Source organism: Myotis myotis, unplaced genomic scaffold, assembly GCF_014108235.1.
Source record: "Myotis myotis isolate mMyoMyo1 unplaced genomic scaffold, mMyoMyo1.p scaffold_m19_p_14, whole genome shotgun sequence".
Classification (NCBI taxonomy): domain Eukaryota; kingdom Metazoa; phylum Chordata; class Mammalia; order Chiroptera; family Vespertilionidae; genus Myotis; species Myotis myotis.
Window position 1 is genome coordinate 42,496,473 of NW_023416318.1, and position 16,810 is coordinate 42,513,282.

A 16,810-nucleotide genomic window follows, 5' to 3' on the forward strand; every position below is an offset into this window, starting at 1 on the left:
CAGGCAACCAATTGATGTGTCTCTCATGTCTCTCACATTGATTTTTTTTCTCTCTCCCCCCCTCCCTTCCACTCTCTCTAAAAATCAATGGAAAAATATCCTTGGGTGAGGATTAGCAAAACAAATCAAAACAAAATTAACTTTTGGGTAGTTGGGCAAAATTCACCCATATCTGTGAACAGCAGCCATGCCCTAGCTGGTTTTGCTCAGTGGATAGAGCATTGGTCTATGGACTGAAGGGTCTTGGGTTTGATTCTAGTCAAGGGCACATGCCTAAGTTGAGGACTCAATCCCCAGCAGGGGGCGTGCAGGAGGCAGCCGCTTGGTGATTCTCATCACTGATGTTTCTATCTCTCCCTCCCTCTCTAAAATCAATAAAAATATATATATTTTTTAAAAAGCCACTACAAATGTGTGGCTACTAAGCACTTTAAACGTGGATAGACCAAACTGATATACTTGTAAGTGTAAAAGAGACACCAGGTTTCAAAGCCATAGCACACCAAACAGAGGAGGAGCGAGCATCAAACATCTCAAATGTTTTATACTGACTAAGCATTAAAATATTTTAGATATGCTCATTAAAGAAAATTACAGAGTTTACACAGTGAAACCACCCAGTGAAAGGTTCTTTTAAAGTATTCTAATAAGCAGACAAATGTATCATTTAAAAATTACTCTTTTCCATAGACATGTTGTTACTGCATTACTCCAGAGTAGCATCTACGTACCACTCGCTCAATGGTGGGCTGAAACCAATTGCCATATACAAGCAACAAGGAATTTTTGTCTGAGCAAAAACCTGCTGCTAGAATAGGGATGGGTTTTGGTGTTGATTTCTTGCCTTTCCCAGGTGTCGCTATCTGAATTGTGCAGTTTGAAGTAAAGGGCTTTTTGCAGTATCTAGAAGTAAAAACAATAAATTAGAATATCTGAAATAACATCTCATATTCTTTGAAGTTGGCATGAAATGTGACCCTCCTCTGGCCTTCACACACCAGGGTCCCCAGAGCACCTGTCAGGACTTCATCTATCCCTCACCCTACCCAACACACAAGACCTCACCACCAAATACTTCCTTCAGCCCCATCTGCCCTTCTATCCCACTTGTCAACCCCCACAAGAGGCCCAAGCTCCCACAGGCTCTATCATCACCCTGAGCTTCAGTCCCAAATGGCTCTGGACAAGCCCTAATCAGCCCCAACTCTAATTACTCCTAACCGTTAAAAGCCTCACCAGGACTTCAGCAACGTAGCTCCAGGAACAAAATTATCAGCAAAACATAATCAACAAAATTATATCCTCAATGTCTTCTCTAAGAGCTCTCTTCACCTTCTTGCTCTATGCTAGCTCACCACAGCCGCCCTTCACAAAGTTGTAGCTGTTTGCTCTCCAACACCCTTTGTGCCAGGGGCCTAGGACATGATTTAACATGCTCCTTGTTCTTTAACACTCCGAGGCAAATAGTCCCTCTCCCTCCTTCACCTCTAAAACCTTTGAAACTGTTGTCACCAGATACCAGGTACCTCCCTGTCCTGCCATCATCCAAAGACCTCTGGGTCACTCTCCCACATTTCTTAAAAGATTTTAGTGGCTGTCATTCTGTCCAACACTACTTCTAAGGAATTCTTAGTGGTTTCTATATTTAGCATGCAGGTCAATACTCCTTCTGACACCGTACTCGCAATTCCGTAATCTTCCTACCTCCAACAACTCTGCCCTTCACTGTATCTCAGCCTCTTATTCTCACATCACAGACATCTTAACACCAATAAACGCCCCCCCACCCCCATAATCTCAATTATAAGCACTCCACTATCCATCTTTCCAATTCACCCTTCATCTCTATTTAGGGTTTTTGGCCTCTGCTTTGCCCTTTACACCTCTATAGTCAATTTTCAACACATCAGACAGAATGACTCAAAACTTACATGTTTTAAAACTGTAAAACCCCATCCATACTGCTTAAAATCCTTCAATGGCTTACTTACTTGCCCAAGGAGAAATGCCCAAGTCCTCACCATGGCCCACTACTGCTGGGCCCTCAATGATAGGTACATTCCATGTACACATGACTATGTAAATTAAGGCATCAAATTATTAACAATTACCTCTAGAGAGTAGAATTCAATAGAGGGAGACTTGGGTTATAATTGTCCCTATATCCTGAATATTTTAAAATAAGTGTATACTGCTTTCACAAGTAGTTTATATTTAAACAAATTACTATACTAGGATTATAAAAGGAAATATTAACTGACAATAAAAAGTTTAAACTATTTTAAAGTTTAACATAATTATGCACATGACTGAGTTCCAACCATGTTTATAGTGTATGGCAAAGGCTGGCAAACATTCGGTAAAAAACCAGGCAGCAAATATTTTAGTTCTGGGAGGCCGCATGTGGGCTCTATTGGGTTTGGCCTCCAGCCCATAATTTACTGACCCTTAATCTGACTACTATACATCCTACCAGCAACAGTCCCCTGTCCACCAAACACTAGCATCGCCATGCTTCACTGATCCACGTGTGTGCTGAGGGGAAGCACTATCAGAGTTAGAAATTAAAGCTTCACCAAAAGTTCACAAGCAAAACTCTCCAACTAAACCACTTTCTTTTAAAGTTTATCTTTACAACTGCCAACATTTACTAAGTGTGCATCACAGAAAGCCATTCTCCTAACCACAAACATGAAGAAATGATGCACAATGCCAAATTCTTGAGCTCTCACTGGGAATGTATGTAGTCATAGGGATAAAGAATTAAGGATGCTTTCAAAACAATCTAACTGAAAATATAACGCAAAGAATATTGAGGTGCGGGTATAGAGAAGTAACAAGTCAGGGAAGGAAAATTTCTGACATAAGAAAATTCTTACTTACCCATTTAATATGTGTTCAAAAAGATGAACTTGACCATCTCTGCAAACAACAGCTAACTTAACGGGCTAAAAGAAAAAATGGGTCATAAATAAACTTCAGTCTACTCTAGTGGACAATTACTGTCATACTACACTTACAAAACTCCAGAGAGAAAGTCAGAACAGCAAGGATGCACAGTTGTTGCATTTAAAAATAATTACTGTCTTCAAAGTAACAATTCAAGTTGTTTTCAAGCTTATAAATAAAAGTTTTTAGGCCAAGAAGATAACACAGTCAAGGAGAATGCAGCTTGGAGGTTAGATGAGTGCAAAAGCGGACAACAGGAAACTGGTAGCCCCGCGTGTAATAGACCGGATTGCTCAAAGTGCCACTGCACCTGGTCCCTGCCTCTCAGGAGAGCTGACCAGTGACCTAATGGTTACTTCAAACCATCTAAGAAGATTTTTGTCATATTTCATTCTCTCTCCCCTTCTTTCCCTATTCATTAAATCATCAAAACCCCAATTTTAAAAATATTTGTGAAATCAGAAAACAAATCCTCAAAAATTGAGCCATTTACCTCTTCTTTGTTTTCTGACAAAGTCAAGTCGATATAGATAGGTTCATCTGTGACTGTGAAAGACATCACTGCATTCTTCTGTTTGTTTTCTGACCGGACCTGCCTAGATAACAAAACTGATATTAGGTAGTAAAACAATTTTTTTTTAAAGGCAAACACCAAAAAGGAGTCACAGCATTAGATCCCCAATAGTTTTTCATCTTTTGAAAACTAATAAAGTGACTAAAGATCAAAATAAGAGAAACACTTGTATCACTACTGTATAACATGGTTACCTGGGAAAAGAGAAAGCATTAATGCATTTCTGACAGATTTTAACAATGCATAACATCCTCTATTTTTTTCCATTAACCTATTTGTCTATCTGGATTAATGCCAATACCACATTGTCTTCATTACTGTAGCATGACAAGTCTTGAAATCAGATGAGTCCTCCAACATTTTCCTTCTTTTTCAAATTTGTTTTGGCTATCTATGTCCTTTGCATTTCCATTCGAATTTTAAAATCACATTGTCAATTTCTACTTGAGTCTGCTGGGATTTTGACTAGGTTTGCACTGAATCTATAGGTTAATCTAATAACATCACAGCAATACTGAGAGTCCAGTAATGTGCGTGCGTGTGTGCGCACACAAATGCTCCTCATTATTTATTCATTTCTTACTTGAAATTCACCTGCTTGCTAAAACTTACTTGTAAACCTCAAACTCAGTATTTGTGGAGCTTTCATGGTCTTTAACAGTCGTCCACCACTCACAAGGTTAAACAAGGCTATGCTCTGCCTTCTTCTTTCAGCTCTGATACTATTAAGTCCTTTTCCTCTGCTGCATCTTTTGCTTTTGTGCTTTCTATTGGTGATTTTACTGTTTAAGTAAAGTGTTGTCTAGTGTAACTAAGAGCAAAAAAGCTGTGATATGCATTATAGAGGAAATGCCTGTGTTAGGTAAACTCTGTTCTGACAAGAGTCAACCAACAATAGACAGAGACAAATCTTAAAGACACTGTGTGTTCAGCTCCAGATCACCTCAATAAAGCAGGTACAGCAATATAGCAAGTTGTGCTGGTGGAGCCATCTGTGAAGTACAATGAAGCGAAGCATGATAAAATAAGGTGTGTGTAAAATTGGATATCTTTAAACAGAAACACACATAAAACAAGATTACATACTGATTAGATGACAAAAATGTGACCAGAGAGGGTTGCAAGAAACCTAACCCTGTTATTTCCCTGAGGAGTAAATAGTTCAGTATCACTAAATCAGTGCTCATGAGAACTTCGTACAAAATAATTAGTGAATAACGAGAATTGACTCTATGTGTATACACACATATATGTGCAAAACCAACTCAATGAAGATAATCTTTCAACAAGGTGTACTGGGACCACCAGTATACAATCTATCAATATTTTTGTCTACAAGAAAATTAAGAGAATTAATTTGACAAATTCTAAGTTTTTCAAACAAGATTCATTTTAATATGGACATTCATATTAGACATGTTCAAAATTACTGCCATCAGACCACTATTTAGAGAAGAAACTGCTATCTTAGCCCAACGATCGGAGATAGTACTATTCTATACTAATAAAAGCTTAGGTCAGTGGTCAGCAAGCCCATTAGTCAACAGAGCCAAATATCAACAGTACGATTGAAATTTCTTTTGAGAGCCAAATTTTTTAAACTTAAACTATATACTAGGTAGGTACGTTATTAACTAATTAGAGTACTCCTAAACTGGCCTTTGCTAAAAACGTCCTCAATCTGATTGAGGTACGTTCGCTGAGGTCGACCCCTTCCAACTCTCCCATTCACACTTGTCTTGTATGTATAGTTGTTTCATCTATCTCCTTTCGTTCATCCTCTCTATATGTCCAAACCACCTCAACATACCTTTCTCAATCCTCAACACTACATCTTCTTTCACTCCACAATGTTCCCTAAAATTAACTTAATGAACTTTAGTTAAAGTTTTAAGTCAACTTCGCACTGTACATGCGCGCCCGCACGTGGTATTTTGTGGAAGAGCCACACTCGAGGGGCCAAAGATCCGCATGTGGCTCGTGAGCCGCGGTTTGCCGACCACTGGCCTAGGTGGTCCTTGTGCGCAACATCATCACAAGATGGCTGCGTGCACAGTGGAGGTGGGGCCGGGCAGCCGCTCCGCTCCGCACTGTGAGGCCAGGGGGTCCCATGGCTCCACATAGCTCGGAGGAAGCCGGTATTTCCGCCGCCTTGCATGAGGCAGCCTATCAGGCCAGCAGGGGAGGGCAGTTGGGGGCAACCAGGCCGGCAGGGGAGCAGTTAGGCTGGCAGGGGAGCAGACAGGGGGCGATCAGGCTGGCAGGCAGAAGCGGTTTGGGGCAATTAGGCAGGCGGACAGTTAGGAGCCAGCAGTCCCGGATGGTAATTATCAGGGAATGTTAGGTTCACTGGTCTACCAAAAAACAAAAGTTTTCATAGATGGCCTTATTGAGCAGCCTTTAAACATGGGCTTTTTGTTTTTGTTTTTTTAAATATATTTTACTGATTTTTTACAGAGAGGAAGGGAGAGAGATAGAGAGTTAGAAACATCGATGAGAGAGAAACATTGATCAGCTGCCTCCTGCACATCTCCTACTGGGGATGTGCCCGCAACCCCGGTACATGCCCTTGACCGGAATCGAACCTGGGACCTTTCAGTCCACAGACTGACACTCTATCCACTGAGCCAAACCAGTTTCGGCGTAAACATGGGTTTTTTTACGTTTATCCCTGTTACTAGGAAGCTCACAGGATCTAAACACAACAAAAATCACCTTTTCTTTTACAGAAGAAATTTTGTAGCCAGAGTCCCTTAGGTCTGGGGGTAAAACAAACAGGTAAAACATTTAAGTCAGCCGAAACCGGTTTGCTAAGTGGATAGAGCGTCGGCCTGGGGACTGAAGGGTCCCGGGTTCGATTCCGGTCAAGGGCATGTACCTGGGTTGCGGGCACATCCCCAGTGGGAGATGTGCAGGAGGCAGCTGATCAATGTTTCTCTCTCATCGATGTTTCTAACTCTCTCTCTCTCCCTTCCTCTCTGTGAAAAATCAGTAAAATATATCAAAAAAAAACAAAAACACATTTAAGTCAGAAGTACCTTAGTAATATCAGAAGACTTTGGTGGCAGAATTTAGCTTTTTGGCATTACTAATTCCTTATGTAAGTGTTAAACCCTCAAGAACGAAAAGAAATCACATCAATAGGTATTCCTCAAACATCAGACACAGAATAGAAAACCAATGTAATCTGCCCAGCCCATGTTGCTCAGTGGTTGGGCATTGACCCAGAAACCAAGGGGTCACAGTTCAATTCCTGGTCAGGGTACATGCCCCAGGTTGTAGGCTCAATCCCCAGTAGGGGGCATGCAAGAGGCAGCCAATCGATGGCGTTTCTCTCATCTATGTTTCTATCTATCCCTATCCCATCCTTTCTGTCTAAAAAAATCAATAAAAACATTATTTTTTAAAAAAGAAAACCAATGTAATCTGATTGAAAAACTACTTCTACATTTTAAATCTCTATTTTGTCCATGAATAATAGCCAGTTGAAAAAAAGTTAACTTCATCATCAGATGATGCCATAAAATCCAATAAATTCCTCGTATTTCTTAAATTTGAAAACTTTTTGATGGCACTTTAATACAAAATTAATTTTTACTTTTAAAAGTAGTTCCAAAAATATAGCCAAGTAGTTTGATGTCCTCAGCAAATCATCAGTAAACATTACTGTACTAACCCAGTAGTCAGTCATCTATTTCAACAAACTCAGATTTTCCTGAAAATTTTTAAAGGTTACTTTTAAATTGCCCACTCATAAAAATATTGAGCCCACTACACCTCTAAAGAATGGAGGAAGTTTTATTATACAGTGCTCTTAAATTTTCCTGATATAGGTCAGTTTAAGGCAGGCTCAATTCTTCATTACAAGTCAATATAAATCTAACATTGACTACAATAAAGCAAGTCTCATATTCATCGTTTATATTAACCATATAAGCTGTGATGGATTCTTTCAAGGCAAAGTTACCTCCCAAATCCAAAAGATTACGTACCAGACATTAAGTAACCGGTCATGTACTGCTCCAGATAAAAAATAAAGACCTGAAATTCCATCAAATGGCTGGCTCTCATTAGGAGGTCTGATAGTAGTGAACATAAGTGATGAAACCGGTGTTGCATGTCCCGTGAAGTGCTAAAAAAAAAAAGTTATTTCATGTGTATGAGGATAGAGTCCATATGTATCAGAAGACATATCTGAAAACAGAGCTCCAGACTAAAGTTAACAAATTTAATTCTAAGAACTAAGGTTATTTGTGCTATATTCTCACTTCTTAAAAAGTCCACCAGAAAAAAATTAAAATTAAGATGCTCCTTTTAATTCCCATGACAGTACTCCACTACCTGTGGTTCTGCCATTTTTGAGTTAAAGATCCACTTAATTCTACTCAATTTTTAAAGGGCTGATAAGGTGCTCAGACACAGCCAAGGAATTGTAGGTCTTCATTTACTCTCAGTGAGTCGAAACCACAATTTTAAGGCATCATCACAGCACCAAAAGTTCAGTAGTCCCTAAGAACACTCAAATCTAAAACTAATCTTCAGTTAAATACTTTAAGTGGACCAAATGCTGGTTGCAAGCTAGAAATCAAAATCACTAAATCACTGCATACTAGAGTAAAAGATTTTTAATTATAATTCCACTCATTTGGTCTATTCATTTTCCCAATGCATGTGGAGTGGACATGTATAACCTATTTAATATTTAACATCAACAAACCAGATTTGGAGGCTAACTTTTGTCTATTAATTCTATTATTTGATATGTTTAAAAATAAAGAATCTGTTTTGTTTTTAAATGTTTTTACTGATTTTTAGGTAGAGAGAAAGGGAGAGAGGGGATAGAACCATCAATGATGAGAGAAAATCATTGATCAGGTACCTCCTGCATACCCCCTGCCCCCTACTAGGGATCGAGACAGCAACCCAGCATGTGCCCTGACCGGGAATCAAACTCAGGATCTCTTGGTCCATGGGATAATGCTCAATCCACTGGCCACACAAGCCAGGAAAGAGTCTGTATTCTTAAAATAATATACTATGGCTCATAACCTCTGATTTCTCCATACTTACTTTAGATGACTTATTATGCTTACAACTAATTTGATTCACTCACTCTGTAGAGTTCTTTGGTCTCCAAAACCCACAGTTTGATTGTTCGACCAGCTGAAAGCAACATCTTTCCATCTGGGCTGATACACAGGGAACTAACGCTGCTATTGTCACCTTTCCATTTGCTGTATTGTGAAGAGAAACAAAAATATCTCAATACAGAGGAAACTTTCTTCAAAGCAAAACCATAAAAGACAAATCAGACATTAAAAATATCAATTAAGGTTCAATGCCAAATTGCATTCCCTAAAAGCTTATGTCAAGAAACTAACCTTGAACATATCACTAAGGTAAAGCCTCCCTGATAAGATTGGTTCTTAAAAGGTATCAGGAAATGGTTAAGAGATGTTAAGAATGTAAAATGGGTAGTTGCATACCCTGTGATCCATGAGGTGGATTTTGTTAATGCCAAGAAATTACCATGCTGGCTGAACCTCTGCAAGTCCATCCTATCCCCGCCCCCCCGCCATGGTTCCTTGCTCTGGAGAGCTGGCTTTATATGTATGTATATATGTATGTATGTATTTTTATTGATTTCAGAGAGGAAGGAAGAGGGAGAGAGAGAGCTAGAAATATCAATAATGAGAGAGAGTCATTGATAGGCTGCCTCCTGCACACCCACCCCGCCCCACTGGGGATCGAGCCCGCAACCCGGGCATGTGCTCTTGACCAGAATCGAACCTGGGACCCTTCAGACCACAAGCCAACGCTCTATCCACTGAGCCAAACCAGCTAGTGCTGGAGAGCTGGCTTTTTAAAAAATATGTGTATTTTTATTGATTTCAGAGAGGAAGGGAGAGGGGAGATAGAAACACCAATGATGAGAGAGAATCATTGATCGGCTGTCCCACACCTCCCCCACATGCCTCCTGTTGGGGATTGAGCCCGCCACCTTGGGCATGTGCCCTGATAAGGAAGTGAACCGTGACCTCCTGGTTCATAGGTTAACACTCAACCACTGAGCCACACGGGCTGGGCTGGAGAACTGGCTTTTAATTTACCTAATAATACAAATGACTCCTCAACCAAAAAGGTTATTTCATCCCAAATCCACATAGATGAGCCCCATCTGATAGGGTAAATTAGTTGTAGATGATTCCTTTTTAATACCTCAAATACAATTAGTAACGTGAGTCTTTGCAGTTTGCTGCACACATTAATACTGTCATAGGCAGCAGGGAGCTTAGCTATTCACTTATAAATCAAGAAATAATAGTAGCAAACTTATGACCAAAAGGGGTTAACTCTAAAGTGAAAGAAAATGTATTGCTCTACCAATCACATTGGAATGTCAAATTACTCATTTGAAAAAAACTTAAGATTCCTACCTTATAATATATGCACATAAGACTTACTAAAAATAAGTACTGAAAAACACATAGAACCAACTTTATAATCCTGGGGTTAGGACAGGTTTTCCAAAGCAATTACAAACCAGAACTCATAAAGGAAAAAAAAAAATTACCTGATTTATATCTGTACAAAATAAGTGATAAAATAAAAGCAAAAGGCTAGGAGAAAATATTATACGTATATACTAGCCCCACTGGCGTGGCTCAGTGGTTGAGTGTCGACCTATGAACCAGGAGGTTATGGTTCGACTCCCTGTTAGGGCATATGCCCGGTTGCGGGCTCAATCCCCAGTGTGGGGCGGGCAGGAGCCTGCAGATCAATGATTCTCACCATTGATGTTTCTATCTCTCTCTCCCTCTCCCTTCCCTCTGAAATCAATAGAAATATATTTCTTTAAAAAGAAAATGCCAGCACAGAGCTAATATCATCACCACTTCCTCCACCCGCTCCCCCATTAAGAGCTTTGCAAATCAAAATGTAACCCTCCTATATCAGCATCACCTGAAAATTTATTAGAATTACATATTTCCAAGCCCCAACCTAGACCTACTAAATCAGATCTGTATGCACAAGTACTGTATATGCACAGCAGAGCTTGAAAAACACTCAATCAGAAGACTCCACTCTGGGAAATGTGATTGGTTCCAGAAGAATGACCCACACACTGAAATCTGAAGGCTGCCCAATAATTCTACAAATGAAGTCCAACAATTGAGCCACACAACACACACAGTCCTTCCAGTAAGATTTTTAATGTTTCATTTTCAAAAGCAACAGCCAGCCAAAGACCTGCACTCTTTTGAAGATGCCTTTCACATTAAAGACAGAGATTGAAATCAAACAAAACACAAGGGACAAAAGAAATAAACTTTAAATCCTATAACTAATATCTTTAGAGTTAGAATACAGTAAGTGCATAAAAGGAGCATGATGCAACAAAAAATATTAAGAGAACAAAAAATAGCTCCTGTAAGTTAAAAAATATGGTAAGAGAAATTTAAACATTCAATAAAAAATTTGAAGATAAAATTGAAAAAATTCCCCAGCTAACAGAAGAGAAAGACAAAAGAGAAAAAATGAGAGAGAAAAAAATACAAATCTTAAAGCAGTAATCCAGAAGATATAAAATCTAAACAACAGTGAATTCAAGAGAATGATTGAAAAAAAATTATAACAACAACAACAAAACCACAGAGGGGACGAATATAGTAAAGAAAATTGAAGAATACAAATTTCCAGGCCAAATGGTCTCCCAAATTCCAATATAATTCAGTGATTAATGAAAAAAAAAATCTCAGGATATGTTAGAGTACTAAGGATAATTAACACTGAAAGCTATAAAACCAATGAACCAATGCTTCAAAATACTGAGGGAAAATTATTTCCAACTTAAAATTATTTATCTTCAAACTATGAATCAACTGTGAGGCTAGAATAATGACTCTTGTGAGCAAGCAAAATTTCAATAAATTTAGCATCCATGCACCCTTTCTTAGTAAGTTTCACCAAAAGAAGGGAGCAAAAAGACCCCGAATAGCCACAGCAATCCTGAGGAAGAAGAACAAAGTTGGAGGGATCACAATACCAGATATCAAGCTATATTACCAAGCCACAGTTCTCAAAACTGCCTGGTACTGGCACAAGAACAGACATAGACCAATGGAACAGAACAGAGAACCCAGAAATCGATCCAAGACATTATGCTCAATTCATTATTGACAAAGGAGGCAAGGGAATAGAATGGAGTCAAGACAGTCTCTTCAATAAATGGTGCTAGGAAATTTGGTCAGATACATGCAAAAAAAAAAAAAAGAAAAAGAAACTAGATCACCAACTTACACCAAACACAAAAACAAACTCAAAATGGCTAAAGGACTTAAATGTAAGATGGGGAAACTATAAAAATCCTGCAAGACTCCAAAGGCAGCAAAATAGCAGACATACGTTGTAGCAATGTCTTTACCAACTCAGCCTCTAGGGCAATGAAGACTAAGAATGAAATGAACAGATGGGACTACATAAAAAAAAAAAAAGCTTCTGCACAGCAAAAGAAACCATCAACAAAACAACAAAAAAGCCCTCTGCATGGGAGGGCATATTTGCCAATGCTATTTCAGATAAGGGTTTAATCTTCAAAATTTACAGAGAACTCATACAACTTAACAAAAGGAAGATAAACAATCCAATAAAAAATGGGCAAAGGACATAGACACTTTTCGAAAGAGGACATACAAAAGGCCCAGAGACACATGAAAACATGCTCGAAGTCACTAATCATCCCAGAGATGCAAATCAAAATGACAATAAGATCTCACACCTGTCAGACTGGCTATCATCAATAAATCAACAAACGACAAGTGCTGGCGAGGATGCGGAGAAAAAGGAACCCTTGTACACTGCTGGTGGGAATACATACTGGTGCAGCCACTGTGGAAGACAGTATGGAGTTTCCTCAAAGTTAAAAATGGAACTCCCATTTGACCCAGTAATCCCACTTCTAGGATTATAAACCAGAAACCAAATACAAATAAAGGCTACATCTGACAAGAGAATTTTCAAGATGACGGAGAAAGGAAATCCCAGGACAACTGCTCAGCAGACCCTCCAAGAAACCAGAATCACCAATCAGAAAGGATATATGCACCCCTATGTTCATAGCAGCACAATTTACAAGAGCAAAGATTTGGAGGCAACCTAAGTGCCCATCAGCAGATGAGTGGATCAAAAAATTGAGGTACATCTACACAATGGAATACTACACCACTATAAAAAAGAAGGAACTTTCACCATTTTGCAACAGCATGGATGGAACTGAAGAGCATCATGCTAAGTGAAATACGCCAGTGGGAGAAAGATAAATATCATATGATCTCACTCATATGTGGGATACAATGATCACATAATCTGATGAACAAAAATAAATAGATCCAGAAACAAATGGCGGGGTGGAGGAGCAACCAAAGGACTTGTTTGCATGCATATTAGCATAACCAATGGACACAGACACTGGAGTGGTGGGGGCTTGCCCGGGGTGGGAATGGCTGCGGGGGGGGGGGGGGGGGAGGGGGGGGAGGGTGTCAATCAGGGAAAAAGGAGACAATAAAACTTTAGACAATAAATAAAAAAATAAAAAATTGAATAAACTTGGTTTCATGGAGGGGAAAAAAAAGGAGCAAACCAACAATGAAACATGGAATTTAGGAAATAAAGGCTACATCTGACAAGAGAATTTTCAAGATGACGGAGAAAGGAAATCCCAGGACAACTGTTCAGCAGACCCTCCAAGGCAGAAGTCCTCCAAGAAATAAATGTAATTGGAGGAAAGCCTCCAATAAATAAAACTGATGTGTCTAAAAATAACTGAGAATTATATACTACTATAGAAGTGAGAATGAAATGACAGGTATATACAAACCTAAGCAAATGTACAATAAGTCCCTCAAACTAGCTTCTTCCTATATATTCTAGACATTGGTGACAGATTACTTTTTTCCAAAGCATTATTTTGGTTATTTTATTTCCAAGACACTGCCCTTCACTGACTCTCTCCTGCTTACCAAATAGTTGTTTGTGGTTTTTACCTGCCACTTAAGGCCAGACTCTTAAGATACTTTGGTTCATACCCTCTACCAAAAAACTCTAATATGTCCCTCATCTAAGTACTCTACTCAGTTCTAAGAAAATATCTCACTTCCTTTTCTCCTAGACTTTGCCATTTCCCCACCTTCCTTTCCCCATCCTTGGCAGGATTCTCCCAGCCTTTTCTATCCAAATCTTATCTACATTCTAGAAAGCCCAACAGAAATCTCTACTCTTCCACCAGGCCTTTCCAACACTACCCTACTCATGTGACCAGTCATCACATGCTATCTGATGACATCTCTTGCGCAGTTATCTTTTATACCATTATTTAACTTTTGTGTATGCAAGATTTCATTAAAAGTTCCTTGCCTAGCCCTAACCAGTTTGGCTCAATGGATAGAGCGTCAGCCTGCGGACTCAAGGGTCCCAGGTTCGATTCCAGTCAAGGGCATGTACCTTGGTTGCAGGCACATACCCAGTAGGGAGTGTGCAGGAGGCAGCTGATTGATGTTTCTCTCTCATCGATGTTTCTAACTCTCTATCCCTCTCCCTTCCTCTCTGTAAGAAATCAATAAAATATATATATATATTTTTTTAAAAAAGTTCCTTGCCTAGCTGATGTGGCTCAGTGGATTGAGTATTGTCCTATGGACTAAGAGGTCCCAGGTTCGGTTCCCGGTCAAGGCACATATCCAGGTTGTGGCCTTGTTCCCCAGTAAGGGGTGTGAGGAGACAGCCAATCAATGATTCTCTCATGGATGTTTTTATCTCTCTCTCCCCACCTCTCTGAAATAAATAAAAATATATTTTTCAAAGTTCCTTGAGGAGAGTCTATAGCCTTATAGACTCTTAAGCCTGTAAGAGTGGCAACATTCCCCAATATCAAATTTTACTTATAGCAAGAATACAATATTGGGGGAAAATAAAAAAGAACACAGTCTTGATTTGTATCTCCAAGTCACTCCTCTAATACTGCAGAACCATCAATGTTACTCACCACTTTACTTTGCACGTCTGTGTATTCCATTCCACAATATGTTTATCATCTGAACAACTATACAAACAGCCATTGTCTTGATGCCACTGTATGCAATTGACTTTGTTGTCATGTCCACCGCTCTGTAAATTTAAAAAAAGGAGATGAAAGGAAAAAAATCTCATATGCACCCTGGAATTATCACTAAACAGTTAACTAAAACATTAGGCTGAGGTTAAACTAAAAACACCTATATCTATCTCTTTCCAACATCAAAAATGAGATGAATCAGCCGTAATTTCATCAAATGCTAACCTTCCCTTCTCTGCTGGAAAAACATACTTCTACATGCTAAGTTAAAGGATCCTAATCCTAACCACAACTGCTTTTAACAGGTATGCCACCATAAAACATGGCACATACTTCATATACAGTGGCAAAAAAACTGTGACACCTGAGTGAACTAGTAAAGTCCAATCCTAAGAGTTTAAAGTCAACATTTTAGATAAAAATCATGGCCAGTCAAAACTATCATTGAAAATCCTTTTTAAAAGGTGCCAAAACTCTCTCTCAATAAAGAAATCACTGTTATTTTCAGGCAAACACTAAATGTTTCTTTGGGTCTTAGATATCATATTAATGATACTTTAAACATTTTAAACATGGCAAGATGCTCGCTTACTCAGAGGCACAAGATTTTAAAAAAATTTCATCGCTTATCAAATTAGCTGTTTTTTGGTTAGTGTTATTGCTGTTTTAATGGCAATGTTCAAAGGAGGCAATAATTCTATTGGTACTATCCTTCCATTGCTGATGTAAGTACAAATCAGGAAAACTCTTCCAGCAGGTATTTTTCTACTATGTATAAAACCCCTTAATTTTCAAAACCTTTGACTCATTAATTACAGGTTAGTAATTCTGGGAATTCATGTAAAAAATAAAATTAGAACATCAAACATATATCAGAAACCACCTAAATGGTAATAGTTAAATCATTAAGGAACTATCCAATTTAATGGTATTTTAGACAGTCATTAGAAGTATTTATAAATAGTTCTTGACAAATATGAAAATTGTTTACGTTTTAATGGGATGGAAAATATCAGGATACAAAATAGATGAACAGACACCCCAAATGTACTTTTTAAACATATGCATAAAGCCAAGAAATATATAATCTATCAAATAGGACCTTTCAGTAATAGATTTAGGTATAAAATTTTTCACTTTTCAACATTACGTAGTTCAAAATTATCCATAGGTAAGATGTTACTTAAAAAAGAAAACATTTACTCATATCTACAGAAAGCATTCCTATATAGTGAACACCAAAATATATATTGCAATAAATCTTGTCCGAAACAAAGTGTGTCAGAAGTTACTATCTTGCAGAGGTAAATCCCCACTTCTCCGCTCTGCAATGCCAGGGCTGGCTTCGACAAACCGTATTTCTGTTTTGCCAGCTGCATGGCCAGGAGACTCCACCAATAAGGGGTGCTAAGGGAGACAAGGGACTTATTCCTTCCTGTCTCCCAGTTTGCATCACCCCACTGCTTCTTCAACGCAGCAGTGGCAATCTTTTTAGCAGTGGCTGAATGCAATTTGTCCAGCACTTGGAGAACCAGTTTCATCACCTCCCTTCAGAGACACCAGCAGTCAGCTGGAGCCCCTTCCTCAGAGTTCTGGACCCCGGGCCCATGGGGCCAACTCCTGCTCAAGAGACAGCGCCACATGAAGAGCCACTTGCTCAGCAATAATTCCAACCATCTCCTTCGTTCTCTAACCTAGAGATGGAGGACTTCTTCCTGCAGTTGTTATCTGTGATACTTAGCATTCTTTTTGCCCTTTCTTGTTTTCAATTTAGTCAACATTTTTTCATATCCTGATGTATAAGAACAATGTTGCCTATCATAGCTATGATTAAATATTATGTTCAGAATTTTAAATGTGTAAGGGGCAAAAAAATGCACCCATAGTGCACCTGTAGCTCCTACAGCATATCCTAAAGTTTTTATTTAATAAATCCCTTATCTTTATATCACATACACACATACTTACTACTAATTTACTGTGTAATTCTCCTTTTACTGTACTGTATAATAAAATACTACCAACTGCTGTACCAAGAGCCAACAAGTCAATCTGGTTACTTGTTTCTATAGGTTCTGATTTCCTTTTTTTCCTCTGGGGACTTTCCTAAAAATAAAAGAAAAAAAATGTTTAGTTTGTATTTTAAACACTGAAACATCATTAATGCATAAATGCAA

General features: G+C 38.7%; 1 protein-coding gene and 1 non-coding gene across 3 annotated transcripts in view; both read right to left on the bottom strand.

The window, feature by feature from the left end:
* WDR43 (WD repeat domain 43) overlaps positions 1–16,810 on the bottom strand; it is a 38,923-nt gene that overhangs the window by 16,010 nt on the left and 6,103 nt on the right. For both annotated transcript variants that reach the window (XM_036334995.1, XM_036334993.1), the window contains exons 2-8: positions 16,602–16,739; positions 14,565–14,686; positions 8,637–8,757; positions 7,516–7,655; positions 3,443–3,545; positions 2,884–2,948; positions 732–903 (exon numbers count right to left, since the gene is read on the bottom strand). In XM_036334995.1, the coding sequence (XP_036190888.1) occupies positions 732–903; positions 2,884–2,948; positions 3,443–3,545; positions 7,516–7,655; positions 8,637–8,757; positions 14,565–14,686; positions 16,602–16,739 (861 nt within the window). The remainder of the gene's footprint in view (positions 1–731; positions 904–2,883; positions 2,949–3,442; positions 3,546–7,515; positions 7,656–8,636; positions 8,758–14,564; positions 14,687–16,601; positions 16,740–16,810) is intronic.
* Positions 7,932–8,015, bottom strand: LOC118669549. The gene has a single exon (XR_004972018.1). It is a non-coding gene; the product is annotated as a small nucleolar RNA SNORD53/SNORD92 (small nucleolar RNA).